The sequence below is a fragment of the Gouania willdenowi genome, chromosome 22 (genome assembly GCF_900634775.1).
Source record: "Gouania willdenowi chromosome 22, fGouWil2.1, whole genome shotgun sequence".
NCBI classification, from domain to species: Eukaryota; Metazoa; Chordata; class Actinopteri; order Blenniiformes; family Gobiesocidae; genus Gouania; species Gouania willdenowi.
The window spans coordinates 27,102,644-27,125,463 of record NC_041065.1 but is presented as its reverse complement, the minus strand read 5'-3'; the positions used below and the strand labels follow the sequence as shown (position 1 = coordinate 27,125,463).

Here is a 22,820-nt window from a genome sequence, read left to right as displayed (position 1 = left end):
GCTGAATTAATTAAACTCAGTTAAAAGTTACCAATACTTTCACCCTCACGTTATTTCTGGTAATAAATATTGCCTCTGTTCCCTTGCATACAGTAAACATCTCATGGAGAAACTTAAAAAAAGAAGAATTTGAATTTAAATTTATTTTCAACAAAGGCATCTGTATAAAATGGACAATTCTTTTTTTTTTAAAAAAAATAAAATAAAATAACGCATATGAATTAAATTCAAAATAATACAATTCTCAGACTAAGTATAGCTCCATTTCTAAACTCTAAAACTCTAAAATAATTAGCATTCAATGCTGTTTTGGTGGCGTGCATTACGTTTAATCTGATTGGTCGGCTATCATGTGATGCATTTGATTGTTGTCTGGTCATTTCACTTTTTTGTAGTTTCACAATATCAGCTGATCATTTTAAAACAAAAAACAATAATTTACTCAGTAAGTTGGGTGTAGAAATGTAATGATTTACTTTACTACTTTTAAAATGTACTTAAGTACAAGTAAAATTCCTGATTTAAAAATATACTCAAAAAAGTACGAGTACCCATAAAAGCAACACAATTACAGTAACGTAATCACGTATTTGATAATTCATTACAATTATGATGTAATCATAATGGTACTTGTAATTGTAAAAAATATTTTGCTGTTGTAATCATAATTGAATTGTAATTGAGTTATTTTGTAATTGTAATTAGCATGAAAATTCTATAAAAAAAAATGTCAATTACAACGCAAACCTGGGGAACCATGTTACAGTTCTACGTACAGTTCTACACATATGTAGTTCACAATGATTAAAAGAAAATCCATATGAAGCTTTCAAACATTTTACCATTTAAAAAAATTAAATAGAGGGGAATATTGACACAAAAAGGCTCAGACGCCCACATCAAAAATATTTAAAACCTATTTTTTCATTGAATAGGAAGCCTAACAAAGTAACCAATAGATGAGAAAGAAATTTGATGACAAATATTTGTTTTTAGTGTATTTTACAGCTGATTTAGGACCTGTTATCAAAAGAGATGCTAACAGAAAGCTAACACAAGAGGAAGGTTCACTTTTATTAGGTTATTCATTTCAGGCTCAGTAATTGAGATTAATTAGTAATTGGAAAAATGCAGGTCGCCGTAATGAAGATGTAATTGAACATGAATCATTAGAGACGTAATTGTAATTGAGAAATGTAAATTGACCCCAGGCTTTGTGAAGTGCTTTCTTTACCATGGATGATTTCATCTTTCACTTTATGCAGCTCTCTGACGACCTCGTCCAGGATTTCCTGAAGAGAAACAAATGTTAAACTGTGTGTAAGAGTCTTAAGGTGTGAATTTTTAAACTTTCTATCGCCAGTCTTCAGAAAAACAAAAAACACTCAGTTGTCTCACTAATCAGCTAAAATGTGGTCGGCTGTAGCAAAAGCTTATCCACACCAACCCATCACAAAAAAACTAATGTTACTATTTTTACTATACACATTCAATACATATTCAACACAAAGTTTTATATATACAGTTTATACATGCACATCAAACATATATACATACATACACACATACATAGTAATAATATACTATTTAATTACTCCACAAATTTCATCAATTACATTTTAAATACAAAATATAGTGAGGTAATATCTAAATTAATAATATTATCTATCACAATATATACCTTTTATTATGTTTATTAAGTATTAATATATTTTATACCATTATATACAGTACATCTTATATATATATATTATTGCTGTTCTAGGTGAAACTGGTGCTATTTTTTCTTATACCTACTAACTAAACAGTATATGACTTAAAAAGATTTTCAAATTGGTTGATGTTGGTGCTTTGTTTTGTTTTATCCTTCAGGCCACGTGTGTCAAACTCAAGGCCCGGGGGCCAAATCCAGGCCCTTTAGACCATCAAATTCGGCCCTCAGGAGAAAGTTAAAAAGACATACAAAATAATTCAGTTATAGATAAATCAGCTCAGATATCTAAATACAAAAATTCACAATATACAGAGGATCACAATTTTCCCATGCTTTTTACACATGACTGCAGGAACATCATTTTCCTGAAATTATATCACATAATTTCCACAAATAGTGTAAAATCACATTGGAATATTTGTGCAGAAATACACCAGTGTGCACAACAACAAAACACCAAAATAGACAAATATAATGAACACGGTAAAAATACAAAGGGAAACATTTGACACTATGAAGCGAGGCGATAAAAACACACATACAGCCTACTTAAAACTATACAACAATAAAACAATAAAGTGCAAGAAAAGCCTTCAAAGTGCTTTGTTCAGCCTAACAACAGCTTGTGAGAAGAAGCTGTTAACGTGGCGAGATGTCCTGCATCTCAACGAACGATATCTTCTCCAGGAGGGAAGGAGCTGGAACATGGCTTTACCAGGGTGGCCAGTACCAGAAGATGTCATTGATGATTCTCAGAGCTCGATTTAAGAGTCTGCAATCACAAAGAGCTCGTTTTCCCGCCTAAAATCTGCGGCCCACTTTAGCTCACACTGGTCCGTATTTGGCCCCTGAACTAAAATGAGTTTGACACCCCAGTTTTAGGCAGTTCCATATCTTACCCCAGTTTTCAATCCCTGAAAGTGAAAAGAGAGAACCAACACCCACCTGCTTCATTTTATCAAACTCTGTATCTGATTCGCTCGTACTGCCGATGGGCCTCACTCTGAAACACACACATTTTTCATTTCAATTAACCTGGTAAAAGCTTAGCGAGATACAAAATCTGTTTTTCAAATGAATTTAAGGATAAGATGACCCTCAATAACCTGAATATAGCATGTTTTTAACACATCTGTAGTCTTAAACAAAGCTGCGAGCTAACCCTTAGCGAACAGAAGACGTTAACTTAAGTTACGCACATTAAAGGACAAGGTGGGAATACTTTAAAACCGCAAACGTTATCAGGATTATATCAGCTAATCAACAGCCACTCCAAACTAAAGCACACTCCAGAGCGACAGACTTTGATCCAAGTCATTAAAAACCAACGTTTTCTAATCAGATCACACTTTTCAAACTCCGCCTCTACACGTCTGTGCAAACCTGGAAACCAGCGAGGATTTCTCTGCTGAGTTGGATCGCTCCCACGGCTTCTTCACAGCATCTAATTATGAGTAAAAAACACACAAAAGGAGAGAAAAAGAGAGATCACGATAGCTGTAAATATGTAACTGTTTGGAATAAATATTTCTCACTGATGATTTTTAGCCGTTCATGCGCTCATGGTGCAAAGTGAAAACCCTAAATAGTCACCACAAATACTGATTTAAAAATCTGAAACAAGCCTATGTATGTGTATTTTATATGTGTTTTAGAGCTTATCAGAGGTTATTTTAGCCTCAAGTAAATAGTGGCCAGGATATGAATATTAACTTAAAAGATTTAATCACATCAACACCTGGCTAAGCTAACAAGATACAAGCTGATATAAAATAATGACGTCCTTGAAGGCTTTTGTTTGGTTAGAGTTGAGTTTCATAATCAAATACATCTGTTAGGATCATAAAGGTAGCAACGGTTGGCTAACATGCTAATGTTAGCATTGAGAGGTTTATTGTTTGTAATAAAATGTAGCAACATGAAAAAATAAAATCTTGCCCCCCCTAAAAAAAGTTGTGAAATCCCTAAAAAATCTATTTTTTGTCAGTAAAAATGTATTGAGGGGCATTAGAATGGTCTTGATGAGTATTCAACATTATATATATATATATATATATATATAATTAAAGCTATTGTTATTATATATATAATAAATATAATAATAATAATAATAAGAATTATAATAATGCATTAGATTTATAAAGTGCCTTATTTTGATCACTCAAAGCACTTTACATGACATTATTCTTTCACTTAGATGTACAGTCCACTCATTAGAGAATTATATATATATATATAAACGTAGAAAGTGAAAAGAAGAGGTGATCCTCTACCTGTTGAGTTCTGCCCCCGACTGTTGGAGTCATCCTACAGAAAACACACCAGTAGCACATTACACCTCTGACACATAAATAACATACTTTTATCAGGAGGATATATATGTTTATATTATTATTAAAAATTTGATGTGGAGACTCTCTGATGACTTTTTTTTATTTGAACAGATTATGTAAACTTACGTCATCTGGCTTCTCTGAAGCTTTTCGTCTACAAAAAGGAAGAAAAAAAGAAGAATAAAAAGAATAATAAGAATAAAAATAAAAAGAATAGAAGAATACGAATACAAATAAAATGAATAAGAATAAAAAAAATAAAAAGAAGAAGATTTTTACTGCCAGCTTCTTTATCACATGGTTAAAAAAAGCTGTTGTTTTTCTGTGTATTTCTGTCGAACACAAGCTGTACCTGCGAGCTAGTAAGGCATTCATCTCCTGCATCAGCCCCTCCCCCCCACCACCACTGCCACCACTAGACCGGTTTGAGTCGCTTTTTCCACCAGAACCAGGTGGGCTGCTCTCATCCTGTAGAGAAAAAACAATCACACATCAGTCCCCACAGGAGCCACTCATAACATCATAACACATCAAACCAGAAGGACTGGATTTTCCCCCCACCCCACCCCCCAGAGGCTCACCCGATGCACTTTGCGTAGTTTGGCTCCAGCCAAAGCTGCAGCCAGCCCTGAGGGTTGGTGCTGGACTCCAGGGGGGGCACCGGGAGGCCCTCCACCAGCGGGCAGAGGAGGGGGCATGGGTGGGGGTACCGCCATCGGGGGCGGCGGCCCCGGAGGAGGAGGTGGTGCTGGAGGACCAACCATGGGTGCTGGAGCAGGAGGCGGAGCTACAGAGAGCATGGCCGGGTGCCCTGCAGACACAGGAGGGCCTGGGAAGGAAATATTAGTGTTTGGTTACCAAGTTAAGAGTTAAATTATTTATTTATTCATTTAACCACTCAGAAGTTTTCTATGAAGACTGATTTTTACATAATCCTCATTTTCTTAGTTTGATACTTTTATTCATATTGAGAACTTTTGGTAACACTTTACTTGAAGTTTTATTTATACATAAGGCTCGTTCCCTAAATGATGACACCTTTGGAGCTATGTTGGCATTTTTTGGGTTGGGGAGGGATCTAGTGGGGTTAGGGTAACGATCGACACTTATTGACAGCCTTCATGACACCTTATTCATGCTAATGATGGGTGCCATGTCATAATAATGACAGCGTAATGTCAGCCTTATGTATTTCCAACACTAATTATTTTACTTCCTTTGAAATATGTGTCAAACTCAAGGCCCGGGGGCCAAATCCAGCCCTTTACAGCATCTAATTCAGCCCCACAGGAGAAAGTAAAATGACAGAAAGCATGAATCATTGTGTAAATTACCAACTAATTCAGTTGTAGATATCTCAGCACCTCCAAATATTCAAATTCAATGAAACTCCCCAACATTTGCAGGGCTTATAGTTTTTCCGTGCTTATATCACACAATGGCAAGCAATTGTAGTCTCTATTTTACCAAAATCCTGCAATTTTCTTTTACTTATCTCACAAAATTTCCCCAAATTAGGTAAAAATCAAGCTTAGATCTTGCACGAACTGATGTCTGTCACTTATTGCTTGGCTATTGTTCATGCCTTTAAGATTTTATATATCATTTATACGTGGAAGTGCGAACTACGACACGTTCATGTTGAAATTGTGGCCTACTTGAAATCAAAGTGGTCCGTATTTGGCCCCTAAACTAAAATGAGTTCGACACCCCTGCCTTAGATTATTAGGGTTCCATTTAAAACATCTAGACATGGCAAATGTTTAAGTTTTAATTCAACAACAGGCTGAAGTCACATCAGAGGCTTGTAATTAGCCTGTAGGATGATGAAGAGCCCAAACACATTGTTAAAGCCATAAAACCACATGTTACACACTGTTACACGCCATCTAACAATTTTTTTTTTAATGTTAAATTAAAGCAGCGCAAAGTGCAGGAAAGATAAAACTGGCCATAACTTCTTCACAGACTGGGCTTCAGTACTTGAGCAGTGACTACAATCTAGGGAAATTATTTAAATGCTGTTTAATTAAAAAAAATGTTGCCATTTAATACAGTAAATTATTATCATGATTTCACTAAAGTAGCTGCAGACTATAAAGGTACTAAAAAATATTATGTGTTAAAGAAAACAAAATACCAATTTTTGCCATTTAGAAAAAAATGTTTATAGATGTCACGCCCCTTCATAGGTAAAGCACAGGAATTATTTTAAAAACCCAATAAAACCAGTCTGTGACTCCCATTTAGGTCCGACACACCAGTTGAGAATTGCTGTGTGTGTGTGAGTGTGTGTGTGTGTGTGTGTGTGTGTGTGTGTGTGTGTGTGTGTGAGAGAGAGAGAGCTGAGGGCGTGTTTAAGATTTATAGATTGTGTACATTTTGAAAATAATTGTCTACCTGTGTGGGTGTGGTGCTGCCATTAGCGCGCTAACATTTGCACACCTGACCTTGTCGGTCTGACATTCTGCACATGCACAAACACACACACACACACAAACACACACACACACACACACACAACACGCCTCTGCTGAGAGACAATCTCCTCCTCTCTCCTCCACATACTTACTGCTGCTGGCCATGAGGGCTGTCTGGGGAACAGGGGAGGGGGTCTTCTTGGGCGAGCCCCCGTCTGACATGGCAGTGTAAGAGGGGGGTGAGGAAGAAGTGGAGGAAGTGGAAGTGTTGGGGGGCTGAGTCTGCTGGTGGTACACCTGCTGCTGCTGCTGATGCTGCTGTGGGTGGAAGGTGGAGGGGTACTGGGGCTGGTGGCCTGGGGGTGCCTGAGCTGACTGGGGGGGCATGTGCACAGCCTCACAGTACTGAGGTGTGTGCGGCAGATGCTGGGAGTGAGGGGAGTAGGAGCCATCCGGCTGGCCGTTGGAGTGAGGGTGGGGCTGCTGCTGCTGCTGCTGCTGGGGGTAATGGTGGGAGGTGGTCACAGTGTTAGGATCTAGAGGTGGGGGCTTCATTCTGGGGTTCAGAAGTGGAAGCGGGTGAGCTAATGGAAGCGTTGGCTGTGGGGGCAAGCCTTGCTTCATGTGCATGGCCATCATTATCGGGGGGGAAGAGGAGGGGGGCATCTGATTGTACATTTGCTGCAAATGGGAGGCAGACCAGGTGCCGTGTTTAGGGGGGAGCATGATGTCCTGCTGCTGCTGGTGGTGGAGGTGACGTGCTGCCGTGGGGGGGGACAGGGGGATCTGACGAACCTGTCGGCCCTGGGTCATCACACCCGCCTGCACCGGGGAGAAGGCTGAGGCAAGGGAGGTGGAGAGCTGTGAGGAGAGCTGGGCCTTGTCCCTAGCAGCCCCCACCTCTTTCTCCTGAGGGGGAGGGATGGATGATGGAGGAGAGGAGGCTACGCGGGCGTAGGAGGGTGGCAGTGTGCTAGCTCTGTACTGTCTGTACTCTGGAGGGGTGTCTGGGTGGGTGGGGGGAGTGGAGACTTTATATTGGAGAGTGGAAACGACTGTGACGGGTAAAGAGAGAGAGACAGAGTGAGAGAGAGAGAGAGAGAGAGAGAGAGAGAGAGGGGAAGAGGAGATGCATACGAAGACGAAGGAGGGCAACAAACAAAGGAAAACAGAAAAGAGAAAAACGTGAGAATGAAAAGCAACCAACTGAGCAACCAAGCAAGTAAAAAAGATGAGAAAAAACCAGGAGCAGTCAAAAAACATAAGCCAGCCGCAAATAAGAAAGAATTAAAAAATTATTACAAAAATAATAAGTAGCAGAATGCAACATGACTGAGCCATGATCAGAGAACATATGGCATTTCCCCCCAACAGTAGCTGGAAGAAAGAGATGGCAGTAGAGCATGTTGCAGGGACGGGAAGGTACTGATCCAGTCAGTGACACCGGGGGACAAAAGGGGGTGGGGGGATGTTTAAGTCTGTATGTGCACTAAATAGGGCAGACTTGAACATTTCTTATGTGTGCATGGATAAGAAGAAGAAAGCATAAAGACGGACTGGGGAGGTGTGGTTGAAACTAAAATGGGAACACAAACCACACGCAGGAAGCCTGTTTTCCCTGTTTATCAAGACACTGTTTTTCATCTATGAGGCATTCAATCAGCGGTTTCATTTGAGAAAGGACAGCGAGCTTTTACTGATCACACAGAGACGACACTACATTTAAACAGACAAAAAAAAAGGCCCTGTTAAATAAATAACCCTTTTACCTCCAGGCACTGATTAGCTATCACTGTGAGCGTGTACGTCTTTTCCTTTGGTCTCCATAGCGCCTTAGGTCTGTGACTCTGTGTGTGTTTATGACAGGGTGGGGCTGTGTTTGACTAAGGCTCACCTGATCCTGACGTCCGGCGCTCTCTCTCCTTCTGATGTTGCTCCATCATCCTATCAAGTGCAAGGTTGTCACTGCTTTTTTTTTTTTTTTTTTTTTTTTGTTAAAGTTCCAAACATTTCATTGATTAAATATCAACTCCACAGAGCAGTGCTGGGGTTGTTCATTTAATAAAACACATATAGAACACAGATGTATTCACCGCATTGGAACAGATGTGTTGCACTCAGGGTTGGGTTACAAATATGGCCTAATTATAATTTAAAAAATCTGTTGCTGTCGTGATCATAATTCAATTGTAATTGACTTTGATAATTGACTTTGTAATTGTAATTGCCATGAAAATTCTATTAAAATTGTCAATAATAATTAAACACAAAAACTGGGGAACCATGATACAGTTCTATGTACAGTTCTACACATATGTAGTTAATTATTAAAGCATATTTCATATCAAGCTCTCCCACATTTTACCATTTAAAAAAAATTATAAATCGAGCGGTATACTGACAGAAAAAAGCTCAGATGCTCACACCATAAACATTAAAACCTACATGTATATTTTCATTGATTAAGAAGCCAAACAATGTAACCAATAGATAGGAAATAAATTAGATGATATATATTTGTTTATAGTGTATTTTACAGCTGATTTTAGGACCCGTTATCATAAAAGATGCTAACAGTAAGCTAACACAAGAGAAAGGTTAAATTGGATTAGGTTATGTGATTCACGCTCTGTAATTGTAATTGAACTTTAGTAATTGAGAACATAATTGTGATTGACTTTCTGAGGATAAAAAATAATTCTTATTAGAAAAAAAAAAGCTGGTCACTGTAATTGTAATTTAATTGTGATTGAACATGGAATTGAAAACGTAATTGTAACTGAAAAATGTAATTGACCCCAACCCTGCACTGCACTTTGAATCATTTTAAATAGAAAACTCGAGAGTTTTTAGAGAGAACATGCAAACTCTGCATTGAAAAATCAGCTGATCTGACAAATTAGATAAATAACAAGTCAATTCATTTTTTCTTTTGTTATTTCTTACTGATTAGGACCTCATTTTGTTGCTAATGCAACATCACTGGAACTGTTTTCATATTGCTCCAAATAATATGGACTAATGCTCTTATCTGCCAAGACTGAGAAAAACAGTCTATACTAATTACTTTAACTTACGGAACAAACTGTCTAGGGACCTGAAAGACACGTCAACTTTAAACATATTTAAAACATCTTTGAAATCACATTTTTACCAATCTTAATGTATACTGTATATCATGTTTTTTTTTTTTTAATTAGTTTGTTGGTGTAATGAAAATGTGTCTTGATGTACCTTTTTATGTAATGTTTCTATATATTTTTAACTGTCTTTAATTTTTTTTTGTTCTTATACGTACTAGATTTTTTTTTTAATGAACCCCAGGTAGATTAGCAGCCGACACGGTGGAAGCTAATTGGGATCCAATGTAGAAATAAACAAATAAACAAAAAAACTAAAGGAAACCATTACAAAGTGCTTTACAGTATAAGCCTGGCTCAGTCTAGACCAGACATGGGCAACTGGAGGCCTCTGTGTAGTTTTGTGTGGCCCCCAAAGTTACAAATTACTCAAAAAACACCCACAAATATAGAAAATAATACCTATAAAAGACAAACAATAAATAAAATTACGACAACAAAAACACACAAAATGAGAGACTAATATACAAAACTGGACAAAACCTCGAATTACTGCGCCAATTGGTCATTATTCTAAATGCTGACATTAATGTTGATAATAAGGCCATCGGATCAGACAGTTTCCCATCTCTAGTCTAGACAATAAGCACTACTGTCGTTCAACCTAATTAATTAAAAACAGTGGAGAGCACTGAAGTAACTGAGATAAGTTGGGTAACAAAGTGTGAACTAGATAGAGAATATTTGAAGAATGTTACTTTTTTAAATTTATTTATTTATTTGTTTTTTTACAAGTTTGGCCACAATCATGACCCAAAAGACTGAGACCTGTTACATCCTCTTCGATACAAAGGGAGAACTGCTTCAACCTGGAATGCAGCTATCACCACTAATCTCTTCAGTGATGACAAAGGTTTTTTTGGTGAGAGATGGAATGTTTATTAGGTGTCTTTGATTGACACTATCTTCTACCCTGTCTACTATAATTGAGATCTACAGTAGATGTAAAAAGTCTACACACCCCTTTTCAAATGCCACATTTTTGTGATGTAAAAAACTGACACCAAGATAAATGAACTTTTTCCACCTTTATTGTGACCCATAACCTGTACAATGCAATTAAAAAATAAATTGAAACCTTTAAAGGGGAAAAAAAACCAACTTAAGATAACCTGGTTGCATAAATATGCACACCGTTAAACTAATACTTTGTTGAAGCACCCTTTGCTTTTATTACAGCACTCTGTCTGTTTGGGTAAGAGTCTATCAGTGTGGCACATCTTGATGAGGCAATATTTGCAAACCCTTCTTTACAAAACTGCTCCAAATGTGACAGATTGCGAGGGCATCTCCTGTGCACAGCCCTCTTCAGATCACCCCACAGATCAGATTCAGGTCTGGACTCTGGCTGAGCCATTCCAAAACCTCAATCTTATTCTGGTGAAGTTGATGTGGCTGTGTGCTTAGGGTCATTGTCGTGTTGAAAGATAAAGTTCCTCTTCATCTTCAGCTTTCTAACATACTGTAAGCCCGAAGGTTTTGTGCCAACACTGCCTTGCATTTGGAACTGTTCATAATTCCCTCCACCCTGACTAAGGTCCCAGTTCCAGTGAAAGAAAAACAGCCTCAAAGCATGATGCTGCCACCACCATGCTTCACTGTAGGTATGGTGTTCTTTTGGTGAATAGCAGTGTTGTTTTTGTGGGACCATAACACATTTTCCCACACGCGTTTGGCAGATTTCAAATGTGTTTTTGCAAAATTAAGTCAGGCTTGGATGTTTTTCTTCGTAAGATAAGGCTTTCATCTTGCCACCCTACCCCATAGCCCAGACATATAAAGAAGACGGTAGATTGTTGTCACATCTACGACACAGCCAGTACTTGCCAGAACTTCCTGCAGCTCCTTCAATGTTGCCGTCAGCCTCTTGGACGCCTCCCAGACCAGTTTTCTTCTGGTCTTGTCATCAATTTTGGACGGACGTCCTGTTCTTGGTAAAGTCACAGTTGCGCCATATTTTCTCCACTTGATGATGACTGTCTTCACTGTTTTCCACGTTATATTTACTTCCTTGGAAATTATTTTGTACCCTTCACCTGACTGATATCTTTGAACAATGAGATCCCTCTGATGCTTTGGAAGCTCTCTGCGGACCATGGCTTGTGCTGGAAGATGTGGCGACAAACGTGAGGAAAAACTACTAGAAGAGCTGAACTTTATTTGGAGTTATTCAGAGACACTTTAAATGGTGACAGGTGAGTAAGTGCTGACTCCAATTTAACATGAGTTTGAATGTGATTGGTTAAATCCGAACACAGCCCCGTCCCCAGTTATAAGAGGGTGTGCACATTTTTGCAACGGCATTCTCTCACTTTTTTATTTTTACTTCAGCTCCCTGAAAGGTTTCAGTTTGTTTTTCAATTGCATTGAACAAGTTATAGGTCACATTAAAGGTGGAAAAAATGTATTTATCTTGGTGTCATTTTTTTACATCACAAAAACCTGGCATTTAAACAGAGGTGTGTAGACTTTTTATATCCAATATCAAATCATTATTGGATAAATGTAGATTTTAGGCTGTTTTCAAACTGGTCACCATTATCATTTCTTTGATTGTACCTCCTTTGTGCCTCGCTTTCTTCGGAGGACGGCCCATTTTGGCGCTGAACAACTGGACCTGGTAGACAAAAAAGAAAAAAAAAAAGAAAAGAAATTATCAACAAAAACACAAGAATGATATTTAATTATTCCTGATTATTTTTTAAGATTAATACAGGAAAAACATGCCTCATGACAATAGCACATGGAAAACACATGATCATAACATCCATCCAGCCATCCATTTATTTATAATTATGAGAACTCATGTCCTGTAATGTAATATTTAAGTAGGTTTTACACTGAGACAGTCTCCAGTCTATTACTGGGCATGGGCTAACACACAGAAGTGAACAATTATGGGCATGAACATCAATCCATTTTTAGGAATAACGTCCATACTCATAAGCGACTGGGGTTTTTTTTAGTGTTCTAAGACAGTGTTTTTTAAAATGAGGGTTGCAACGAAAACATAAAAATATGGGGTTTTGTAATGTTTATTTTGAGTTAAAACTGTTAATCATAATAATGATGGATCTTCATTGGAACATGAACTGAAAATACAAGGTTCAGTCTTGGTCTTACAGCAGAAATGATAAAAACTATAAAAGTATATTCATTCAGGAGGCACTAAATTCTGTTTCATTCTACTTATTCACAACAGGATTCTTTAAAAAGTGTGTTATCACTCATTCATTCCATCAGTATGCCCTATAGCTTGAACAAAGCTTGATTGTTGTAAATATATAAATCATATCTGTATTTTTTTTTGGAAATATCTGTATCATATTTGTATATAAATTGTAAATTTGTATTATTATTAGTATTAGTATTATCTATCCTACTTTATTTTCGACTACTGTAATGTGTGTGTATCTGATCCTTATTTTTAAAAGTCTTTTACTTAATTATACACTTATTTATTTTTTATTCTTTCTTTCCTCTTTGTTAATGTTTTTATTGTGATTTTTTTTTCCCCTGTGGTTGTAACATAAGCAATTTCCCCCTGGGATTAATAAAGGAATTCTGATTCTGATTCTGATTGTGAAAAGAATGGATGAGTTTTAATTAACTGGGAATAATTGAGACCAATGGTATTACAAATTACAGTCATGCTCTGTAAATAAGTCTAAGTTGTGCTTAAACTTAAAATAAGCAACTCTGCCCTGCAGCAGCCTGTAAGTCATTTATATGGTGTAATCTGCCCAACATGTTGCAAACCACAGTCTTTTAAGTGCTAAACCACATGAGAAAGTAGCGCCAACACTACGGTATATTATGCAATTGGGTGCAAAATCTTGAGATAAATGTGAATATACTTCCCATGAAAGCGAACCAGAAAATAAAAAACGGCGTATTGATCTTAAATATATATATTAGTGCTGTTTAATGAGGGTTTTTTAGTGGTTGGGGGCAGTTTTACACTTAAACACAACCAGCAGAGTCAGGGCCTCATTCTGGAGAAGCTATTAACAGAGAGCACTTATCAGATATCAGCAGAATACCAGTCATTAAACTTCAACACCCACTGACGCAGCGAGATCAGCCTCTGGGGATATTTTGGTTTATACTGGTAGGAGCACAGTGTGGATAGCATGGGGTAGAAGAGCGTTTCAGGAGTTCCATTAGAAATAACAAACCAAACTGGACTATTCTTGCTTTTTAAGAAAGTAAAGCTGTGCAATCAAAATTTGATTAGGATTTTGAAACAAACTTCCACGATTTAGGGTTTTTTTTTTTGTTTTGTTTTGTACTTGATTTGAGTGTTTATTTATGTTTAAATATTATATTTTACATTGTTTTGTTCAAAAAAGAAATAACTTTTTGGTTGACAATTTTTTTTTTTTTTGAATAATCGCGATTTCAATTATGACTCATTTAATCGTGATTATAATTATTTTTTATTATAATTATATTTTTTAATTCTAGCAAGTTCATTTTGTCTTCTTTTTTGAATAATATGTTAAGGTTTCCTTTATTCAGGAAATTTACTTTAAATTTACTTTGATCCAATGACATGTTTTGACTGCCAAGTGTAAATCTTTTTTCACTGTTTTGATATTAGATTGATATCAGATGTCATAGGACATTATTACAGCACTTTCACTGTTTGAAGACAAAAATTCTTGACTGGAAAATGTATATTTTCTTGAATTTGTACAATTTTTAATCCATTATAGTTTTGATATGTAGTGTTCATCACACATTTCGTGCAAAGTTTTTAATTCATTTTTTATTATATTCAATAAAAATAATCAAAAAAAAAAGTCATAAGACATTGAATTTCTTTTGTCTTCACAAGTTCAATAAAAAGACATCACAGGTAATAACGATGAGTCAGAATAGCTAATATGAATACATAATTTATGTTTAAACTGCAACACGCAACAGGCAAAAATGCACTTTTTCATGAAACCCTGAGGGTGTGTGTGTGTGTGTGTGTGTGTTTCATTGCATCACTACAGTAAGTGAACCCACGTAGAAAATAAAATGCAGCAGTCAAGTGTTTTGCCTTGAAGACACTTTGTCCTCCTTGTCAACCTGACATTCCCCTAAAGTATGTGAAAAACTTATCTGTGTAAAAGAACTAAACCTGTTAGCTCCTGGTAATTATTTGCTCTGTCAGAAAAGGCTGCACATTAAGCAAATAACGTAATCTGATGTGCAGTGGAGGTGTGAGGGGTTGACACATTTCTACAACCGGATGGAAATACTGCCTTTAAAGAAAAGAAAAGCAGATGAAATGAAATACAGACACAGTAATGCTACAAAACTTTACATCAGAATAGATTTAATGCATGAGAACATCTAAAATAATCACCCTGTTACGACTTCAAGCCTGCAGTCTTTGTAAACAAAGGCTTTCTGTTTGCTGTAAAGCTATTAAGTTGTATTTATCGGCACCACAATTTTTAACATTTGAGGCCTTAACTTCTGGAAATATTAACAATAACCAACTACTAAATTAACTTATGTAATAAATAAATATGTTTGATTGAATTTGACTTTTAAAAGGAAATAGTGAACATGTTTCAGGGCTATGTGATGAAACAGCAGCACACAAACACAATTCAATGGCCATTCTAGTGTGAAAGCATGCCTTGTTAACCTCACCCGCCCTCTTCTACATATCCCTTCATCATCTTTAATTACATATCGACGTTATCCATAAACAAGCACCTCTTCTGCCGTGGCGCAGGCAGATGAATGTTGTCACGGCCATAATTGAAGAATATGAGGGGCTAAATCTGACCAATCCTGGGACAACAGAGCTGCAGCAGACAGAGAACATGCTCCTCTGACTGGTTGCACCAGGACTGATCTCTGCGTGTAAAAGTTTTTAACGCAGGGAAGGAAAAATAGAAATGATTGAGGAAGAAAACACAAAAACAAGGTCAGAGAATAATCAAAATGATGAGTCCGTTTTAGACGAGGATGAATTTAAAGGGTACATGCATGTGGTGGAAATGTTAATAACAAAACATGTATTTAATGTATTACCAATAAACTAAATATGTGCACCCTTTTATGGAAAAACAAAACAAAAAAAACACATTAAAATCACTTTTTAGAACAAATTTATACCTTGGGGCATAAAGTGTGTAAAGCCGCCATATTGGTCAGGATATGATGCACTTTCGGCAATGGTGCATTGTGGGAGGTAGGAAGTTTTTTTTTTTTATTTTGGCTATATTGAAAATTACAATATTGCCTATATCAATATTTTAATAGCTTATTTTGTTTGAAGACACTGGTTTCACGAGTCGCTGCTTTCACTGATTCTCAGAACAGCATTCAAAGCACCGATAAGTAGATTTCTGAGTGCGTACTAACCCTCACCTTCCCCTAAACAATCCACAATAAAGAACTCACTCACACTTGCTGTCCCTTAGAGGAGAAAAAGCCAAAATTGGCACATGTTGTGCAGCCGTTTGTTAATAAATGTGCCTGTGTGGCATTTTGCATTAACACATTTAACCCCGAATTGTCTTTCTGGTCAGACTTCATTTGAGAAAATATATTGAGATATGAGTTTTGGTCTATATTGTCCAGAACTATGATAAAGTGCAGCATCCAGGTTACGACAGCAACCAGCAACTACCTGATGGACAGAGCTGTTGATACCAGCAGAAACGAGACATGGCTGAGTAGTTAGGTGCTGGAAGTACAAAAATATGGTGAGAAAGAAAGCTGCGTGAAAGTATATCTGTTCTTTCATGGGACGATTCGCCACCACCCTAACAATTTAAATGAGTATCCGGTACCAATATTATGAAGCCAACGTCTAACTCTGACTTAGTGTTGTTATTTGGTTTAGAGACTCAGGGGTTTTTCTCTTGTTGTTATAGCAACCATTGGCTTTACACTCCACCATTGTTCAGAGTGCGAGGACCAACAGAACACTGTTGCCTAGCAGTAGCTAACAGGAATCAATATAAGTGCGTCATATCCTGACCAAAATACCCAAAGGTATAAAATCGTTCTAAAAAGTCGTTTTAATGTGTGTTTTTTTTTTTTTTTTTTTTTTTTTTAAAAAAAAGGTGCACACACTTTGTCTATTGGTAATACATGAAACACATTTTTTGTTGTATACATTTCCACTACAGGTACCCTATAAACCACTTCTCTAAAAACGTGGTTAACTTTGGAATGCCTGAGGACAAAGCAGAAACCTGCAGGACGTTGTACTGCAGGTTTCTGTGACGCAAGCACAAAAATAGGACATGATGCAAGAGAACGCCACCTAAAATCTAGTCTTTGGTGCATTATTAGTCATTCATCCTCGTCTACTCAGGCAAGAAACGCGTCCGTGTTTTGTGGCCATTAAGGGAAACCAAAGACCTCAGCAAATTAAAAAAAAAAAACCTTTACCTGACAGAATAAATACAAATAAAGTCGACTCTAAAGAGGCACTGGCCTGTGTATTCTACACTGAATCCAATGTACACATGACTCTGTTGCTATGGCAAAGGTCAGAGAAGGACAGAAAGCCCTGAGGACACCAGGACTTGTTCAGACTTGTAAACTCATCACTGAGACTCATGAGACCAAGACCTTTGTGTTTGGAAATACAGTACCTGCTCACGTTGTGCAGGAACATCATGCCTCCTGCAGGAGGTTCAACGTCCCCAAATGTAGCCTCAAGAAATAGTATTAAACTTGTATCACACGATGATATAGAACCAGGGTTGTGGTCGATTATAATTGTAATTGGCAATAAATCACAATTATGATGTAATAATAAAATCCTAATTGAAAAAATTGCTGTTGTAATCGTAATTGAGTTGAGATAATTGACTTTGTAATTGTAATAGACATGAACAACTTGTAAAAACTGTCATTTATAACGTAATAAAGCACAAAACTGGGGAACTATATTATAGTTCTATGGTTTACACATAGGCCTATGTAGTAAACCATTATTAACATATATTTCAGATCAAGTTTACCCGTTAGTTCTCTTGAGGATCATTGTACCTTTAAAAAAACAAAAAAAGTTGAAATCTAGGGGTATATTGGCAGGAAAATTAATACCAATATTTTCATGCATAAGGAAGCCTAACACGGTAACCAAGAGATGAAAAAAAAAATATTAGATGATCAATGATATTTTTTGTGTATTATACAGCCGTTTAAAAAAAAAAGTTGAAATATTGGGGTAAAGGCTCAGACGCACACATCAGAAATATTATTACCAATATTTTCATGCATAAGGAAGCCTAACAAGGTAACCAAGAGATGAAATACATATTAGATCGATGATATTTTTTTGTGTATTTTAAAGCTGATTTAAGACATGGGTCTTTTTTGTGTCTGTATACCCCTCGATTTACATTTTTAAATAGTAAAATGATCCTCTAGAGAACTAACAGATAAACTTAATATGAAACATATTTTAATAATTGTTAAGTACGTATACCTATGTGTAAACCATAGAACTATAACATGGTTCCCCAGTTTTGCGATTAATTACATTGTAAATGACAGTTTTTCTAGAATATTCATGCCAATTACAATTAAAAAGTCAATTACCTGAACTCATCCGAACTTATTTACAATTACATCATAAATGTAATTAATTACCAATTACACAATTACAATTATAATTGACCCCAACCCTGAGATTACGTAATATACACAAGCCAGAATCAACAGCCTAGTACTGCTGCTGATAGAAACAACAACATCTGGGCTGGTGCACCAACATCTGCACAGCTCAACACTTACTGAGAGTGATGACAGTGGAGGAAACACGTCTGAGAACACCAGGAGAGATATCTGGAGTCATCATCATGGTAGCAAAGCTTCCAAACTCACCCCGTCCACATTTTACATAAAGTAACATGAAAAGCAGGCATATTTTGTCTAAAAATAAATAAAAGAATTATCTCTCCTTAGTGATAAGAAGAGCCATTATCACACATCCAAATACATCCACGATAAGCCGTGAGCTGCCATGGGAGGGTTACGACCCCAATGATCTGTACCGGATATTTTAGTCACTAATGGGGGGGTCACATGGGTAAGATGGGATGACAGAACACACCTAAACAAAGTTTCTCAGTATTTGACACTCACCCACACACATACAGTGTATATAAGTAGCTTGAAACCAGAGACAGTCAGGACAGGACGTTGTTAGTCAGCTGTGAAGGTGTAAGTTTAGCTTTAAGGATTTAATCAAATGTAAGCACATTACTGCTTAAAAAAACCTCGAGAAAAGGAAGAACATAAGTAAATTAAACTTTTACCAGAAAGAAGCTTGAAAATATGAGAAAGGCATGATGAAACACACAGACTGACAGTCACTGTCTGTGTGTGTGTGTTGGTTAACGTGCAGTACAGGTTATGAACCAGCAGGGAGCGGTAGAGTTCAGTCTAGTTGAACACTACACTGATGCTGATGTGGGATGAGGTTAATAATAAATACTGGTTTTTAAACGTTAACAGTGTCACATCAAGGTCTATGTATAAACACCAAACAGTCATGACATCATCAGCACTAATAGGTGAAATGACTAACACGAGTTAAATATGACTCAGCACCCAGTGAGGATTTAAAGAAATATGGAACGAGACCAGATCAAGGAGCTGAAAATGAGGGAAAAACTGGGTTCAAGCCGAGGATTGTTTGAAAATTCATCAAAAACTACCAGAGGTTGAAAGTAATGGATTACAAATACTCACGTTACTGTAATTGAGTTGCTTTTATGGGTACTTGTATATTTCAAAATCAGTAATTTTACTTACTAAAAGATGTAAAGTAATTCAATACATTTCTACATCCACACTTGTTAGTGAGTAAATTATTATTTTTTTTATTTTAAAATGATCAATGGACATTGTCAAACTGCAAAAAATGAATTAACCAGACAACAATCAAATGCATCACATCATAGCGACCAATCGGATTTAACGTAATGTACGGCACCAAAACAGCGTTGAATGGAGTATATTTTCTCAGTTTTAGAGTTCATAAATGTAGCTATACTTAGAGCCTGATCACTTTTTTTTTTTTGATTTTGAATTGAATTAATTGGTGTTATTTTAATTTTTTTTAAATGTTAATTTTGACAAAAGACACCTTTGTGGAAAATAAATTAAGTTCCAGTTGTGCAAGATGTTTATACATGGGAAGTTTACTGTATGCAAGGGAACCGTGGCAAGATTTATTACCAAAAATAAACGTGGGGGGGTGAAAGTAACTAGTAACTTTAACTTTGTGTAGTATTTAATGAGCTACTTTTTACTTCTACTTGAGTATTTTATGTATGACTTACTTGTACTTTAGGATAATTTAAATCAAGTAACTTTTACTCGAGTAGAGTAGTACTATTTACACCTCTGACAACGACAGCATTTGTTTGTGTTCTCAGACTGTAGTGAGTTTTCAAAATGTGTTCAAGTAAAGAGAAGCAGGGACCCGGTGACCGTCTCAAACCTATATAAAAAACCTAAATAAACAGAAGTCTGAGCACTGCGAGATTAAAGTCATAACTTAATGAGAATAAAACCGTATCTTAAAAAACTCAGTGTTGAGTAAGTTATTCTAAACTTGTAATATCTTTATATTACTAGTTACTGGAATAAAAATGTAATATATTTGTATTACAATATTACTGTTTTTTAAGATGTAACTGAGTTACACTACTTTGAGTTACTATTGGTCCAGAACACTAATTATATCACATCGATAGTGTTCCAATAACATCGCTCTAAGTTTTGTTTCAAATACTTCTGCTGTTTCAGGAGCAGAAAGCTCTCTTTTGTTCCCCATAAGTTATATTTTACTATAACGATCATCTTTTCTTCCTCAAATAATTTCAAACAGTGAAAAAACAAAGCAAATATGCACTTAAATTAAATGTGCATGTAACTTGAGTTACTTTATACGTAACTAGTGATATATTACCACTTTTTACTTTTGTAATGACTTACACTACTGAGTAACTTCAAAAAAGAAATATATTACTGTAATATATTACAAAAAATAAGTAGTTACTCCCAACACTGAGGGTATAGCGCTCAGAATTCCCAATAATAACACCGATTACTCTGAAGTCGACCTTTTCCAACCAGTTCCTCCTCCACAAAAGAGGCTATTTTCACCAAATCAGTCTGATTCTTTCATCGGAACAAACGCAAACTACTGCAAAGTGGCTTTAAAGTTCTTAAACTGATAACAGTGTCACTAAATGTTCCACATTCCACATAACGCACAAATGCAATAAATAAATAAATACAAAACAGGCAAGATCCTGTTTGTATTTCAATTTTATTTACAGAAAAATATTGAATATTGAATTGAATATTGAAATATTATGACTTTAATCTCAAAATATTACAATTTTAATCTCAAAATATTACAATTTTAATCTCAAAATATTATGACCTGAATCTCATAAAATTTGTATTAAAGTACAACTCCATTCTCATAAAATTACAACTTTATTCTTGAAATATTACGACTTTAATCTCGTAGCGTCCAATTTTTTTTTCATATTCATGTGGCCTTAATACGCAGTCGTACAAACCAGCTCCGTCAAAAGTACAAACAAAGTGATGCAAACGTTGCAACTGGACTGAATATATCGTGCATCACTAAGTGTTGGTGAGGAGCAAATTATTGGGTAGATGCATGGTGGTCCATTTTTGAGCAATGTCATTGTTTAAAATATTAACAATATTAGTGTTTAAGTTTGTGGATGCCCCAGCACACAAAACAAGCACTCTAACATTGATTATATCCAACAGTGATCAATAGAAAACTTAAAAATTCCTCAATCAACATCAGCGTTTTCAGAAAAGTTCAAAGCATTAAAATCTCTACCTCCACTGTCGGGTGAGCTGAGGACATTGAGGGCAAACAACATGGCGTTGGAGAAGGTGGTGGCCTCCTCCTTACTGGCAAAGTTCAGCCCATAGACCTGGCGTGCGTCGCGCCACTGGTGGAACGTGGGAGTGGCCTGATTGTACTTCAGGCCCTTTACTATGGAGTAGTTGATCACAACCTGTAAGGAGTCGGAAGAGCAAAACAATCATTTGCTTTTTAAACATGTGAAAAATAGACTTAAATTAGCCTATTTAGACGCTCTGTGGAAGAGGATCAGCAACCGAGCAAGTGAAGTCTGTCCCCCTGTGTGCAATGCAAACAACTGCACAACAGAGATCCTTGAGACACACAGAAATATTACATTTGTATTGGCCTATCACATTAAAAGTAATTAACAATCAAAACCCTTATAAAACACCTTCAAAATGACTAAATATTGTCCCTTGTCTGTGTTTATTATGTCAATTTCAGCCAATTTCACCAATAATTCATCACATTACTGATTAAATACTGCAGTGCATTTGCAAAAGTATACGGTACACTTTACATTTAAAAGCATGAATGAGGTTCTGTTACCTTCGTACAGCCCCCAGTGATGTGCTGTATGGAGGAAATAGGACCTTATTCTCCAACACAGAGCTGCTTATGCTTAAATGACAGCTGAGGTCTGTTTAATATTTTATTTTGACACAGTCAGATTTTGCTGTGCTGCGCCACAAATCCACACTCAGATTTGCGTACACAAGGTCAGATCTGATCGTAGCGTACGTTCATGTCAAAATTGCTAAATATCGAAGCTCGCGTGAATACGGTCGAACGCACGTCGTACGCTCGGATCTGAACGTACAAACGGTTGATAAATGACGGCCAATGTGTACATGCTTCCTGCACACTGTCGCTAATTTTTTAGTATTTGGGTTTCTGGTGCTGCTCACCTGCTGGTCCTGTAGTTTGACGCCCACCACCCTGAAGGTGTTGTTGGCGGTGTTGTGGTAGATGTTGATCCGGCTAAAGCCCTGCTGCCCCGGTTTGATGGGCACCCACTTCTTACTTGCATCATCGTAGACCATGACAGAGGCCCGCGCCTGGCAGATACTCTGTTCACTGTAGAGAGACAGGGAGAAAACATAAGGATCAGATGAAACGTGGCTTTTTCTATTTAAAACGAAAAATCTTGAGAATTGAGAGTTGATTGAGTTCCTGCTACACATCACATGTGTGCAGTGTACAGGCTAAGATGCTATTTCCAAGATCTATAAAAACATCTCCACCCATCTGCTGAAGCAGGGAAACCATCTCCTTTCCTTTGCGGGTTTTTTTTTATTTATTTTTTTACTGCAA

The 22,820-nt window shown here is 36.7% G+C and overlaps 1 protein-coding gene and 1 long non-coding RNA gene across 4 annotated transcripts in view; one reads left to right on the top strand and one right to left on the bottom strand.

Annotated features, from left to right (window-relative positions):
• evla (Enah/Vasp-like a) overlaps positions 1-22,820 on the bottom strand; it is a 55,571-nt gene that overhangs the window by 3,017 nt on the left and 29,734 nt on the right. For 2 of the 3 annotated variants that reach the window (XM_028437590.1, XM_028437589.1), the window contains exons 2-13: positions 22,415-22,583; positions 21,477-21,657; positions 12,167-12,224; positions 8,362-8,411; positions 6,620-7,522; positions 4,629-4,876; positions 4,400-4,515; positions 4,174-4,201; positions 3,988-4,021; positions 3,098-3,158; positions 2,660-2,717; positions 1,235-1,292 (exon numbers count right to left, since the gene is read on the bottom strand). In XM_028437590.1, coding sequence (XP_028293391.1) covers positions 1,235-1,292; positions 2,660-2,717; positions 3,098-3,158; positions 3,988-4,021; positions 4,174-4,201; positions 4,400-4,515; positions 4,629-4,876; positions 6,620-7,522; positions 8,362-8,411; positions 12,167-12,224; positions 21,477-21,657; positions 22,415-22,583 — 1,964 coding nt within the window. Of the gene's footprint in view, positions 1-1,234; positions 1,293-2,659; positions 2,718-3,097; positions 3,159-3,987; positions 4,022-4,173; positions 4,202-4,399; positions 4,516-4,628; positions 4,877-6,619; positions 7,523-8,361; positions 8,412-12,166; positions 12,225-18,373; positions 18,618-21,476; positions 21,658-22,414; positions 22,584-22,820 lie in introns of those variants that run through there. The other variant, XM_028437591.1, reaches the window with a different exon arrangement.
• On the top strand, positions 7,504-12,251 carry LOC114456075 (uncharacterized). Its single transcript, XR_003672785.1, has 2 exons — positions 7,504-8,425; positions 10,343-12,251. It is a non-coding gene; the product is annotated as an uncharacterized LOC114456075 (long non-coding RNA).